The 13,051-nt window shown below is 56.7% G+C and overlaps 1 protein-coding gene across 1 annotated transcript in view; it reads right to left on the minus strand.

The window, feature by feature from the left end:
* The window catches only part of FAM53B (family with sequence similarity 53 member B), a gene marked incomplete at both ends in the record, with an annotated part of 75,663 nt that overhangs the window by 40,040 nt on the left and 22,572 nt on the right, over positions 1-13,051 (minus strand). Inside the window, one exon of the mRNA XM_080694102.1 lies at positions 11,276-12,057. Coding sequence (XP_080550228.1) covers positions 11,276-12,057 — 782 coding nt within the window. The remainder of the gene's footprint in view (positions 1-11,275; positions 12,058-13,051) is intronic.

Here is a 13,051-nt window from a genome sequence, read left to right on the forward strand (position 1 = left end):
TTGCACTCCCTCCACGCTGGTGTACCTCCCGCTATCTGGGAATGGCTGAACACGTCTTTGCACAGATGGCACCTCCTCCAGGAGGTCTCTCCATCCCTCCCGCCTAAAGCTGGCCACCTCCATCGCCTCTCCTCCCACCTGGTGATCCTAACCCAGCCGGTCAGTTTGATTTGCTCAATCGTCTGTTGCCTGCCCGTGCGTTATCCACCCTTCTTGTCCTGCAGAAACATTCCCAGGGCCTCTCCAACTGCAGGTGTCTCAGGACACTGGTAGGGCCTGCTCAGGGAGGAACGGTAAAGGCAGGGAAGAAAGCCCAGGTGCCCTCCAGCCACGCCCCAGGATGCCTAGCGGCACTGAACAGCTCAAGAAAGCTGGAGCTGGAGGGGGAGGAGGGGTTGCCCCTATCGGCTTCCTGCGCCACCACTGTCACCCAGCCACGCTGCATGACCCAGCCCGAGCAGTGGATGCTGTTCTCAGCAGCGGCTACCAGCACATGCAGACGGACCTGGCTGCCCTCCCTCTCATCGGCCCGGCCCAGCCCAGCCCGCGGGCCTGCGGGACCTGAGGAGCAGCTCCCGCCCTGTGTCCTGGGCTGCGCAGAGCAGCTTCCTGTGGTGCCTGTAGGTGCCACCTCAAGGTCCCTTCCTGACTTTAAGTATCTTCAGAAACCTAGTCAAACTGCCGCCATCTTCAGCGAATTCTCTGAACCTACGGGGCAGTTGCTGCTGATCCGGGGGAGCCTGTGACATTCTCCCCATGCACAAAACTCTGGCTAGGGGACAACTGTGCCACCCCTACCCGCACCACGTGGCTGTGCACAGTGTCAGGGAGGGGCCGGTGCCCGATGACCTTGAACAACACAAGCCCGCGAGCTCACTGCGGCTGCTCACATTAGGCTTCTAGTGGAGGCATTACATTAGGGACCCAACCCTTTCTTTTGTTTCCCAAAAAATAAAAAAGATTTCCCCAAAAGGAATTATCTAAGAGTTCCACTCTAATTTTCAAAGGAGGCATTGTTAAGCCTTTGACCATAAATAGGCAATTAACACCCACTCTGAGTCTTGCGGACCAAGCTCCTGCGGCCTGGGGACTGCGGCAAAGGCGGTGCTTTTCCATGTGCATGTGCTTTCCCCAGCTCTTGACTGTGGCTCGAAACTGCACGAGGGGCGGTAATACAGGGTGGTTGAGACCACAAAAATGTTCCCGGCAAGTGGCTCCTGTGGGCAGGGCATAGTGTTGATGTGGTGCTCAGGAGGACGGGGCCTGGCTGAAGGCGCAGGGCTGTGGCAGGTGTGCTGGGCAGTGGGCCGGGCTCGGCGTCCATCACATCTCCACCCCAGGAACACCTCTCGGTGTTACCCAGGGCTTGGAGATCCTGGTGAGGAGGCATTCCCTTGATGTCCCTGCTTGGGGGGCAGGGACAGGACAAGAATGCCAAAATCCTCCAGGGCCTGGCCTGGTCCCTTCCCCTGTAGCCTCCCAGGCCCAGCGGGGACAATCAGAGGAGCCATCACAGGCTTTCCAGAAATGCTGCCCCCGGCTGCTGTAAACTGACCAGATGTGGCAGAGGTGGGATGAGACCCAACGAACAGGGACTCACAACCGTGCAAGAAATCTCCTGTGGCCCTAAGCCCTGCTCCAGCCCCGAGCTCAGAGCAGGGCACCCTAATAGACAAAGACAGAGAAGCCTCAGCAGAAGGCTTGAGCCTTCAGAGTGGGAAAGGGCGCCAGGCTGGCAAGCCAGCGAGGCGTCGGACTGAGGGAGACGTGGCTCCCTCGCAGAAACAGTGTTATGGTGATCCCCTGGGCTCACCTTCGGAATGCCTCTTGAGGCCTGAGCACAAGTCACATCAACTGTCCACTGCCCCGTGTGCCAACAGCCTCCAGTCTCACCTCCCTGCTGCCCGCAATCCCTCAGCCCAAGCTGCTCACGCAGCCTGCAGGAGCTTTTGGGGTTGTGACACCTCATTCAACCCTTCGAATACTTCCACACTGCGCTAGAACAAAAGTCAGACGTCTTCTGAGGACCGACGGAGGAGGCCCGCTGCGGCCCTCATGCGCTGCCCCTCCAGTCCCCTGAGCTGACCTCGGCCCTGCGCTTCCTGCACACCTTCAGACTCTGCCCTGCGCCACCTCCTCCAAGAGGCCCACCCTGCCACCGGCACTGTTTCTCCCGACTGGTTTCCCTTGCGCAGCCATTCCAGTGCGCTCCGAGGATACTCTGGAAGCCTCTCCTCAGCAGCCAGGGGCCAGAGCCGCCCAATCACACAAGTGGATAGAGCGCTCAAGTTCCTGGTCGTTACCCCTGACGCCAGGGGCGAGTCTTGGGTTTTCACACAGGGACATGGAACTGGCCTTTACAACCCAGGCCTTGCGGTTACCCGGAACTGTGTATTAGAACAGTGTTTCCGAGCCAGGCATGGTGGCGCACGCTTGTAATCCCAGCATTCAGGAGGCTGAAACCTGAGGACTGCAGTTTGCGGGCAGCCTCAGCTACTTAGTGAGGCCCTCCGTAACTTATTGAGACCCTGTTTCAAAATAAATAAAAAGTAGGGCAGGGGATATAGTTCAGAGGTTGAATGCCCCCAAGTTCCATTCCCAGGAGGGAGGGAGGGAGGGAGGGAGGGAGGGAGGGAAGGAAGGAAGGAAGGAAGGAAGGAAGGAAGGAAGGAAGGAAGGAAGGAAGGAGAAAAAATAGGGCCAGGGATGTAGCTCAGAGGTAGAATGCCCCTGGATTCCAACCCCAGTACCACAAACAAACAAACAAACAAAAAAGTGTTTCCAGATGTTTCTGAAGCAGCCTCGTACCCAACTCTGAGTAAGTGAACCCCAGTTCCCCCGGGGTGGTCCGGAGGTGGGGTGCTGTCCTGCTGGGCACACTGCTCGGGGGTGCTCATCCTGGGGCTGGGCTCATACCCTTCGTAGGTCAGGCTTCCACTGATCAGGCTGAGCTTGAACCCTGATGGAGGGGCCTCCATTCTCAAGACGATCTCCACACAACGAGCTGGTCCACGGGGCTTTACGTTCACTGGGCTGGCCACCTCTGCTGGGGGCCCTGCCCCGGACCTACTGATTCCGACTCTGTGGCGAGGCCCATGAATACAGTGTCCTGGCTTCCCAGGTCACACTGACACCCATGGCCACATCAGGGCAGGTGTACGCATGGTCAGAAATGCAAGGCTCAGAGAAGCAGGACGACAGGCTCACAGTCCCCACACACGGGTGGCTGAGCTGGGGCTCAGACCTGCCATCTGACACCAAATGCAACTGTGTCCTAAGAAAAGGCCACGATACATCCCTTACAATAACCCTGGAAAAACCCAGACCTGGAGCCAGGGACTAGGCGTAGACCTAAGCATAACTTGGATGCTCCACTGGGCCTTTGGACAAGATGCAGAACTCCAGGGCTCCAGGCCCTCCTCTGGGGATCAGAGAGGCACAGACCCTCAGAGTTGCAGAGATGGGGAGCCCCTACAGAGGTTAGCAATGCTCACACCTCATGGGTGGCAACTCCTTCCTGCTGGAAAATTTCCCTCTGTGATCCTAAAACACGGCTCCCAGGATGGCAGTTCGTACTCAACTCCTATCCTGAGCCCCGCATGCTTCATACAAACAGCCTCACTCAATGCGATGAGAGGAGACACTACCACTCTACCGAGGCACGGGAGGCTCCCTAAGATGCCCAGGATGAGGAAGGAGCTGCCCCAGAGGCAGGGCCCCGACACGTACCCTATCCTCACGCCCGGCCTCGGCCCCTCGTCATCTCAGCCTGGGCTCCTGCTTCCTGGAACAGCAGGAGGGTTTCTCTGAACCCTCCTCCATGGGCCCTTGGAGCCCAGTCAGTCAACAAGGCCAGCAGGCCCCAGGCCTTTCCTACGCTGGCTCCCCTGAAGCAGAACAGAAGGTGCCCCGGAGGTGCTGACGCCTGGCCAGGAAGGACTCGTGCTCCCTCCTGCCCCCAGGGCCCCCAGGGTTTCCCAAGCTTCCAAGCCGGCTCCAGAGAAGAGCCTGCTTGGGAAACGTTACTGAGGCAACCGTCCAGGGAAGAAACAGAGCCTGCTCCAGAGAGCCCTGGAGCCCACAGAGCACCATCACCCCACATCGCCTGAGGCACCCTCCTCAAGACAGCTCGACTCAGGTGTGGAAAGTCACCAAGCACACACAAGCTGCCGCCCTGGCCTCGCCCCAGCTCAACTCCTTCTATTTTCCTCTTCCCCAGGAGATCAAAGCCTGTGTCAACACTCGATGTCAAGCCGAGTGACCTCAAGAAGATTGTTTATGCAACCTGGGGACGGGGGCTGGGAGCAGCAAGGAGCAACCAGGTATCTAAGAAGAGATTTCCTTGAAATACAGGGGCCCCTTTGGGTCCTACGGCACCACTGGCACACCTAAATCTGAAAGAAAAGAAAGATCCCTGACCCCAGCCTGCTCTGTGCCAGTAGGACCCTGGCCCACTGGAGCAGCAAGCCCAGCAGACTGGCTGGCATGGCTGCCCAGGGGTGACGGGAATGGCCTCAGCTGCCTCTCCCAAGTGCCAACCACGTGCCTGTGCCAGACCCATGCTGCGTGACTCCTCCCCATGCTCCTGAGAAAAGAAACTGCTATTCCCATTTATAAAACATGAGCATGCAAGCTGGGCATGGTGGCACACTCCTGTAATCCCAGCATCTGGGAGGCTGAGACAGGAGGACTGAGGTTCGTGGACAGCCTCAGCTACTACTTAGTGAGGCCCTTTGCAACTCAGTGAGACGCTGTTTCAAAAATAAAGATTTAAAAATAGGGCTGGGGGTGTAGCTCGGAGGTGGAAGGCTTCTGGGTTCTATCTCCAATACTGAAAAAAAAAAAAAAGAAAAGAAAAGAAAACATGGGCATGGGGGTCAGAGGTTAGATAACTCCCCAAGGGCGCACAGCTCAGAAGAGCCCCACTCTACCTGGCTCCACAGTCCCTACTTCACACCACATGGCTCTACACCCCACAAATGTCAGCTGCCAGGAAAGGCCAGCTGGGAGTCCTCACCCAGGCCCCACCTTCCAGGGCTCTTGACTGACAGCGTGGCTTTGAGCAAGTCACCAGCTCCACACCCGGGAGGCCTCCTCCTCCTGTGAGGGGGCCCAGAGCACAGATACAGCAGGGGACCCTCAACCAACTGCTAAGAGGCCTCCTCTGAATTCCCCTGAGGACTCTGCCATCATCGATCAGCAATGCCTGCCCACAGCACAGAAGGAGCAGCGTAACTCAGTGCCCAAAGCTGCTGCTGCTGCACACTGGACAGTCGGGGCCTCCCGGGCGCGCAGGAAAGAGTACCACTTCCGAGGGTGAAGCAACTGCTTCTGTGCGCTGACAGGTTTTTGCCTTTATTTTTGTTTAGCATTTCTTGCATTCTGATTGGACTTCTAGGGCTTTCCACGCCTACTCCTCTCAACAGATCTTCATGCCTGTCTCCTTCCACAAAGTAAAGGGCCACTGGTCTCTGGATTCCACTACTCACTGTCTTGGCAGGAAGGGGGACGTGTCCCCTTGTCCACACAGAGGCTGCAGGCAACCTGAGCAGGTGAAGTGGCCAGCCACTGGCGGGGCGGACAGGAGAGAGTCACAGGGCACAGCCAGGCAGGCCCACAGGGATATGGCCAAAGAAACACAAGCTGGCCTGCAGCTGCCAGGGCTGCCTGGACAGGAAGATCAGGCAGCCAGTGGCACAGAGGGCCACTCCACATGTGGCTGGGGAGGCCACTGTCCCTTGTTAAAGGTGGCCCCACTGGCACACAGGGAGGAGCACTTCATCCAGGAATGGCCCTGCCCAGGAGCGCCCCTAGGGCCCTGGTCAACCCTGCTCTCCCTGCACTCGCCAACAGGACCCCAGCGCTCAGCAGCTCCCCGAAGATGCCTGGCAGGTTCATTCCCTCCCAAGCACTGCAGTGAGCTTTCGCGAGGCCCTCAAACATCTGCTAACACAGCAGTTGCTGCCTGTTGAAGGCCTCCGCGGGAGGTTTGGGGTACAGTGCGTGGGCAGCTGCAACCCATCAAGCCTCTCTTTCTGCATCCTGGCCCCTCCCTGTGAATGTCTTGCTTCTGTTTGAAGCCCTGTTGAAAAATACCATTTGTTGCTCTTCCGAACTGACCAGCTTGGAGTTAGAAACGTGGTGAGGAGCGTGAGACCCAGGGCATGCCATCCAATGGCGATATCCACTGCTGTTTCAGTAATCTTTGGTCCTTCACATGATCCGCACCATCGTGGCTGTGCACAGCTTGAGTCCCACGGGAGACCAGTGCTCGGTGTTCAAACCAGGAGTCGAATCAGCAGCTACTAATAATGTCAGCAAAAGCCCTGCTCAGACACAGCTCCCAGGCTCGGGCTAGGCCCGGCCTCGAGGGCCCACACTGCCAACTGTGCAAAGGGGAGGCTGCGGCTTCACAGAACAGCCCCAGGCAGAGGGCCTTAGAAGACCACAAGAGGAAGGAAGTGGTACAGGGGCAGCAGGACCAGACCTGGCAGACAGGAGCCCTGGGCACTGGCTCTGCAGAGCCACGTGGGCGTGCCTACAAGTACAGGGAGGGCAGGCGCTCCTGAATCGGGTCCTTGTCACGCCCCTTTGGGACTGTCTTCCATAATCAACCTCGTTTGCTCAGGATCCAGATGGCTGGGTCACCTGCAGCCTCATTTGTAATCCCTGCCCACCAGCTTGGCATTAAGTTTAAAGGAAACCCATTCAAAGCTAATCTGAAAGCAATCTCTACACCCCCACCCCCTGCATCTCACCCTCACTGCAGAGACATGGGCCCCTGTGCTGGCCAATGTGCTGGCCAAGGATGGCTGTGTCCCAGGGATGCAGCCAGGAAAGGGAGCTCCCGGGATCCTTCCACCCCGTTTCAAGAGCAACAGAGGCTGAGACAGGAATGCTCACACGTGGCCAGCTTCCTCTGGTGGGCCCACCCTGATTCTGTCACCATTTCGTAACCTCAGCTCTCGACTTGGAGTTGTGGCAGGCTGGGCTGAGCTGCAGGGCAGGCCTCCCTCTGATTTACAAAGAAAATGGGATGTGTTAAGAGGATGTCAGGCAAGCAATAAATAGCAAGTACAGAAAGGAAGGCTAGAACAGAGGAGAAAAGGCAGACAGAGAAGAGGCAGCTCTCGTGACAGCCCGAGCGCGCCTCCCGGAGCACCCTCCCAGCACCCCAAGTCTGCCTCTGGGGTGGCCCGAGAGCACGCCTGCCTCCCGTCCCCGACTGCGATAAGGATGATAAATGTTTGTTAGCTCTCACCCTGAGCTAACTGGTGCACAGTGAGTGTGTGTATTCATGTGTGCGCCTAGAGATATGTGCAGGTATATCAGTATAGAGACACGCATATACACACAGATGCACAGCGGTTCGCATGCATGTGTGCAAAAATGCACACGCACACACACACACACACACACACACACACACACACACACACACACACGATTTCCCTCATTCCCCCACAGTTGTGTGCTGGTAGCGGCTGTGGTATTTGCTGCACAGAGGTGGTAAGCAATTTGCCCAGGGCTCCAACCTCCTGCCTCTCTTCTGGAGGCCTTCTGGTTTGTCAAGCTCCTTAATGTGAATCCAAAACAAAGGCCATGTCAGAAGGGCCCTGGGGGCCTAGCCATCAGTAGAGCCTCAGTTTCCCCAGGAGGGACTGCAGTGGGTAATAAGCCCTGAGGTCACACCTGCTTCTACCACAGATTCTACACCCGGGGTACTTGTTCCTGCTAAACCCAGCTCTGAGGCAGACAGGAAGAGGGCCAGTACCTCAGCGCTCTCTGCCCTGCCCTTTCCTTCCCCTGGCCCGTTTCTACAGGCGGGCTGGAGTGGCTTTAGCCACCCCCAAACCCCAGCTGCTTCGCCCAAGGGCCAGAGGGAAGGACCCCATACTCGCACATCCTCGAGTTCTGCTCTGGGCTCCAGGCCCCGGCCCAGCCCTGCAGGGAGCTGGGGTGTTTTTACCGGAACACCAAGCTGCTCGAAAGGTCTAACTGCAAGGTACTTTGCACCTTTACTCTGAAGTGTGGTCACGCAGCTGGGTCCAGAAGCCATGCACAGAGCAGCTCCTTTGTGATGTAGGCTCAAGTGGGACAAACGTACAGACCAAGATCAAAGGAGCGGGCTTAGGAGGCACAGGCTGGGGCCAACCGGGTTCAAACCTATCCCTCCACAGACATAGAAAGCCACCTCCAGGCCTCTGGCCCACAGGCACACAGGCCCTGCACTTTCCGGGAGTGACAAACACTGAGAGAAGCCCCACATGGAGGCCTGTGCGGCGGGTCCAACCTTAGCTACTCTGGCCACAACCCTATACATCAGAAACACCCCCACTCATCAGGTGCCCAGGGTCCTACGCTGTCCTGGCGGAGTCTGCGGCTCTTCACAAACGCACGAGGACCACCCTAAGCCTGGTCTTTGGGACTCTCTGAAAAAACTAGAGCTGCCCTTCCATGGCCGTAAACCATCCAGTGCGCAGCCAGGCAGCCCCATGGAGAAAGGCAGGTGGGTTCGATGCCTGCGGGAGGTAGCTCGGTGTGCCAGGCTCCGTCCCCGGGGCTCACACTTGCCAGGGCCCTCTCCAGAGGCCTTGCTGCTACGCAGACAGCCAAGGACACACAGGCTGAACTGGGCAGCTCCTGAGGCTCCAGTGCATCTCCAGGACCTCAGAGGCTTCCCTGGAGCTGAGGCAGCGCCCCACACGTCTGGGCTCAGCCCTGCCGCACGAGATGGCTTTAAACAGTTTCCACCTAAGTGAGACCAGAAAGTGTCTCCAGTGATGCCGGGGGTGTTATTCCAACTGCAGCTAGTAAAATATAATGACACGTTTAAGCTGCTTTTATTGCCTCTAGCTTATTAGCTAATAAAATAAGCTCAGCACTAAAGATGTAGCTAAGGCAGTGCATGGCGCCCAGAGCTCGGGGCTCTGGGTTTCCTTCAGAGGTCACCCGAAGCTGTCGTGTGCACCCACTTCCTAGCCAAGCTCCTCAGCCAGAAATGTGGGCTCCACAGGAAGGAGAAAGGGACACGCCCAGAGCCAGGGGCAGGCAGGAGGCTGGTAAGGGGGCAGCAGCCATGCCCCGCGCTCCTCCAGGCTCTTCCCCACATGGGAAGGGAGGCACAAGCACATCACCCTGTCCTCCAGCTGCCCCAGCCAGGGTCAGGCTCTCCAGCAAAGCCGGCCTGGGGAGAGCTGTGCCCTGGGCTGGAGATAGTGCCCTTTGCTGCTGTGGGAGGGGGATGTCTAGGCTGCTGGGGAAATTACAGGGGAGAGAAGAAAACTCCATCAATAGAAATGACATTCTCAAGCTGGGAATGGTGACACACACTTATAATCCCAGCATTTGGGAGGCTGAGACAGGAGGATCACAGTTTGAGGACAACCTCTGCCACTTAGTGAGGCTCTTTGCAACTCAGTGAGACCCTGTTTCAAAATAAAGAATAGAAGAGGGCTGGGGGTATAGCTCGGAGGTAGAATGCCCCTGGGTTCCATCCCCAGTACTGCAAATAAAAGGGCATCTTTATTCTTTTTTCTTTATATTGGGGGGGGGGTGCTTGAGATTAAACCCAGGGGCATTCATTCTACCACTGAGACACCCCCCTAACCCTATTTTATTTTGTATTTTGAAACAGGGTCTCACTAAGTTGCTGAGGCTGGCCTTGAACCTGTGATCCTCCTGTCTCAGCCTCCCAAGTACTAGGATTATAGGCATGTGCTATCATGCCCAGCTGGCATCTACTTTCTAAAGCAGAAGGCCCAGCAGGGAAAAGAGCATCTGGCAGTGAAGGGCAGGCACCTGAAACCTGCCCGCTAGGGACCACGGCACTGTGAGCACAAGGCCAAGCCGACTTGGCCTCACTGGCAAGCCGCCCATCTCCTCAAACCCAGCAACGAGCCACGTTTCTATAAGTGAGGTCAGAAAAATGATGGTCAAATCATGGCACTAGCAACAGAGAGCCTCCCGGGAGGACAGGGAACCCACAGAGTCACGTTCTGTCCCCACATGCACCCATCCCAGAGTCATCAGTCACAGGACCAACCCTACCTACGCCCTGGGCCTCAGCTCATTCAGCCGGCCTCGGGTCTCCCTGGGAAGAGCCTGATGCAGCCAGCCCTCAGGCGCCAACTGTCCTGAGGACTGAATGTGAACTCCAAGTTCACCTCATCCCAATCAATACCCAAGATCAGTGCGGACACAGGCGGGTCCCTGAGACAAAAGGGGTAAAGTCCAGGGACCCTAGCACTCGGCCACAGGCATCTCCTACAGCAAGGACAGTGACAGGTGCCCAGAGGGTACTGATGGCAATTTCTTGGCAGTCTAACTCAGTTTAATCAAAAGGAATAAGCTGCCCCAGCCCCCGCCTCCTTCTCTAAAACCATTACCCCGTTGCCCAGTCTTGATCAGCATAATCCTTAGGGACACCAGTGCCCTGCGTTTCCTGCAGGGGCTGGGGGGGCGGGCTGGGGAGAGAGGGCTCGGGAAGGGCTGGAGGGGATTACAGCGTGGTCACGTTGGACTGCCTGCCCTGCCTGCCGCCGCCCGCCTCTCACCATCTGTCTGCTCTCGCAAGCAACCACCACGCCGTGTATCCCATGCATCACAGGAAAGAGCCTAGCTCCTTTTAAGCACAGAGAAATAGATGCTTATTAAAAAAAAAAAAAAAAAAAAAAAAAAAAAAAAAAAAACTTGAATTCATCTTTCTTTGACTAGGATTTTTTTTTTTTTTTTTTTTTTTTGGCATTCTACCTCTGAGCTACACCCCCAGCTCTATTTTTGTTCTTTTTTTTTTTTTTTTTTTTTTTGCAGTACTGGGGATGGGGGATGGAACCCAGGGGTATTGTACCTCCAAGCTACACCCCCAGCTCTATTTTTTATTCTTTATTTTGAAACAGGGTCTCACTGAGTTGCAAAGGGCCTAAGTAGTAGCTGAGGCTGTCTTTGAACCCCGATCCTCCCGTCTCATCCTCCCAAATGCAGGGATTACAAATGTGCCCCACCACACAGGCTTGTTTGGCTTGTTTTTTTATTTTGAAGCAGTTGCAAAAGGCCTAAGTACTAACACCACGATCCTCTTGTCTCAGCCTCCCAAATGCTGGGATTATAGGCATGGGCCACCATGCCCAGCTTTGACTAGGATTTTCAAAACAAGAGAGTTAACTCACTCCTGGGCATTTCTGAACCTGGCACCTCTGGGGGTGCTCAGCTGGGGTGGTCCAGTGAGCACCAGAAGCTCCGGACCCGCTCAAGGCAGCGTGGTGGGGGCACTTACCTGCGCCATCTTGGCCAGGTCTAGGGAAGGCCTCTGCTCCTGCACCTCGTCGGGGCGCCGCCGCTTCACGCCCACCTTCTTGTCATTGAGCACACAGGGCTGGGAGCGGCTACGGGCCAGCCCGCTCGAGCGCCTCGCCAGCTCTGGGGTGGAGGCGGGCGTGCTGCTGGCCGAGGGCGGACAGTACTCGGCGAAGGAGAACTGCTCGTGGGTGCAAGAGAGGGAGCGCTGCAGGTCCAGCCGGGCCCCTCCCGCGGGGGGCAGTGGCTCGGGGCTCTGGGCGTCGCCCACATGTCCGCTGGGGGCTGAGCCCGGTGCCCCTTGGCAGGGCTGTCCCCCGAGGCGGTGGTGCAGTCCCGCCGGGTGGCAGGGTGATGAGAGCCCGTTGGCCCGGGCGGGGAGGCTGAAGCTGGAACTCCTCTGCATGGTGCTGACGCCATTGGAGTAGCGCTGCACGCTGCCCCCGCTGTAGCACCGCCTCTTCTCCACGGGAGTCCAGACTCTGGACCCCAAGGGCCGCCATGACGCCCGGCAGCTGGACATCTCATCGGAGAAGGACAGTGACCGGCACTGGCGCTTGCTGGGCGGTGCCGAGGGGTTCCCGTTGCGGTCGCCGAGGCTGAGGTCTTTGATCAGGCTGGTCACGGCGCAGGCGGTCACCGCCTCCCGGTGCCACAGCGAGCCGTCCTGACACTTCTCGGGCAGGCATTCCCAGATGCTGGCGCTCGGTTGGTCAACCTGAAGAGGGCATTTCCTGTCCAGGTCTCGCCATCGGTCATTTTCTGGTGCATAAATGAGAAAGAGAAAACAGGATTTGAGAGGCTGTTGCGTCGGCCCTCCATGTCTACACCGACAGCCTGCTGTTTTCCACATAGGATCTTAAAGGCAGAAAGGCCCTGAAAACCATCCAGCTCGACCTCGTTTTTCAGATGAGGAACTGAGGCTCAGAGAGTGCAAATGAGTCCCGACGTGCCGAGTTGGACGCAGGGAGGCCTCGGGTGCAGACACACCCTGGTTTCCTGATACGGTTTCCTTCCCTCCACACCACACTGCTTCCCGGGAAAATGCAAAGCAATGTCTCTTACCCCAGATTCTTTCTCATCTTACAGACAGAAACCGTCTTGCCCTGCACCCTGTGCTGGCTGGTGGCAAAGACAATAAATCAGCTACAGCCCTATTCAGTTTTCTGCCACTTTTTTTTTTTTTTTTTTTGTTGCAGGTCTGGGGATGGAACCCAGGGACATTTGACCTCCGAGCTATACCTCCTGCCCTGTTTTTTATTCTTTATTTTGAAACGGGGTCTCACTGAGTTGCAGAGGGCCTCACTAAGTAGCTGAGGCTGTCCGCGAACCGTGATCCTCTGGTCTCAGCCTCCCGAATGCTGGGATTACAAGCGTGCGCCACCACGCCCAGCTTTCTGCCACCCTTAAGACAGGATTTGATGCCGTGGCAGAAGGCCACAACCGAAGCTGAGTCTCTCAGCATCTCAAGTGGTCGAGGTTGAGATGGGGAAGTGGTACTGCTGGATTACTTCATCCGAATTCCATCTGTAAAGCACTTGCTGATGATAGAAACGGAATCCCTTATTGACTGATGTCCCGCCCATCACAATGCTCAGCATCAACAACAGCTGCCAATCACAGCGCTTCCTCTGAGTTCACTTGATAGCTTCCTGAAACTGAGGATATTTAAAGCAATTAAAATCTATAAGAGCAAGTCTTGGGCTGCACAGGCTTAAGGGTACAATTTTAAGTTACACATTCAGGTCTCTACTTG

This window comes from Muscardinus avellanarius, assembly GCF_963383645.1.
Source record: "Muscardinus avellanarius genome assembly, chromosome: 4".
Lineage (NCBI taxonomy): Eukaryota > Metazoa > Chordata > Mammalia > Rodentia > Gliridae > Muscardinus > Muscardinus avellanarius.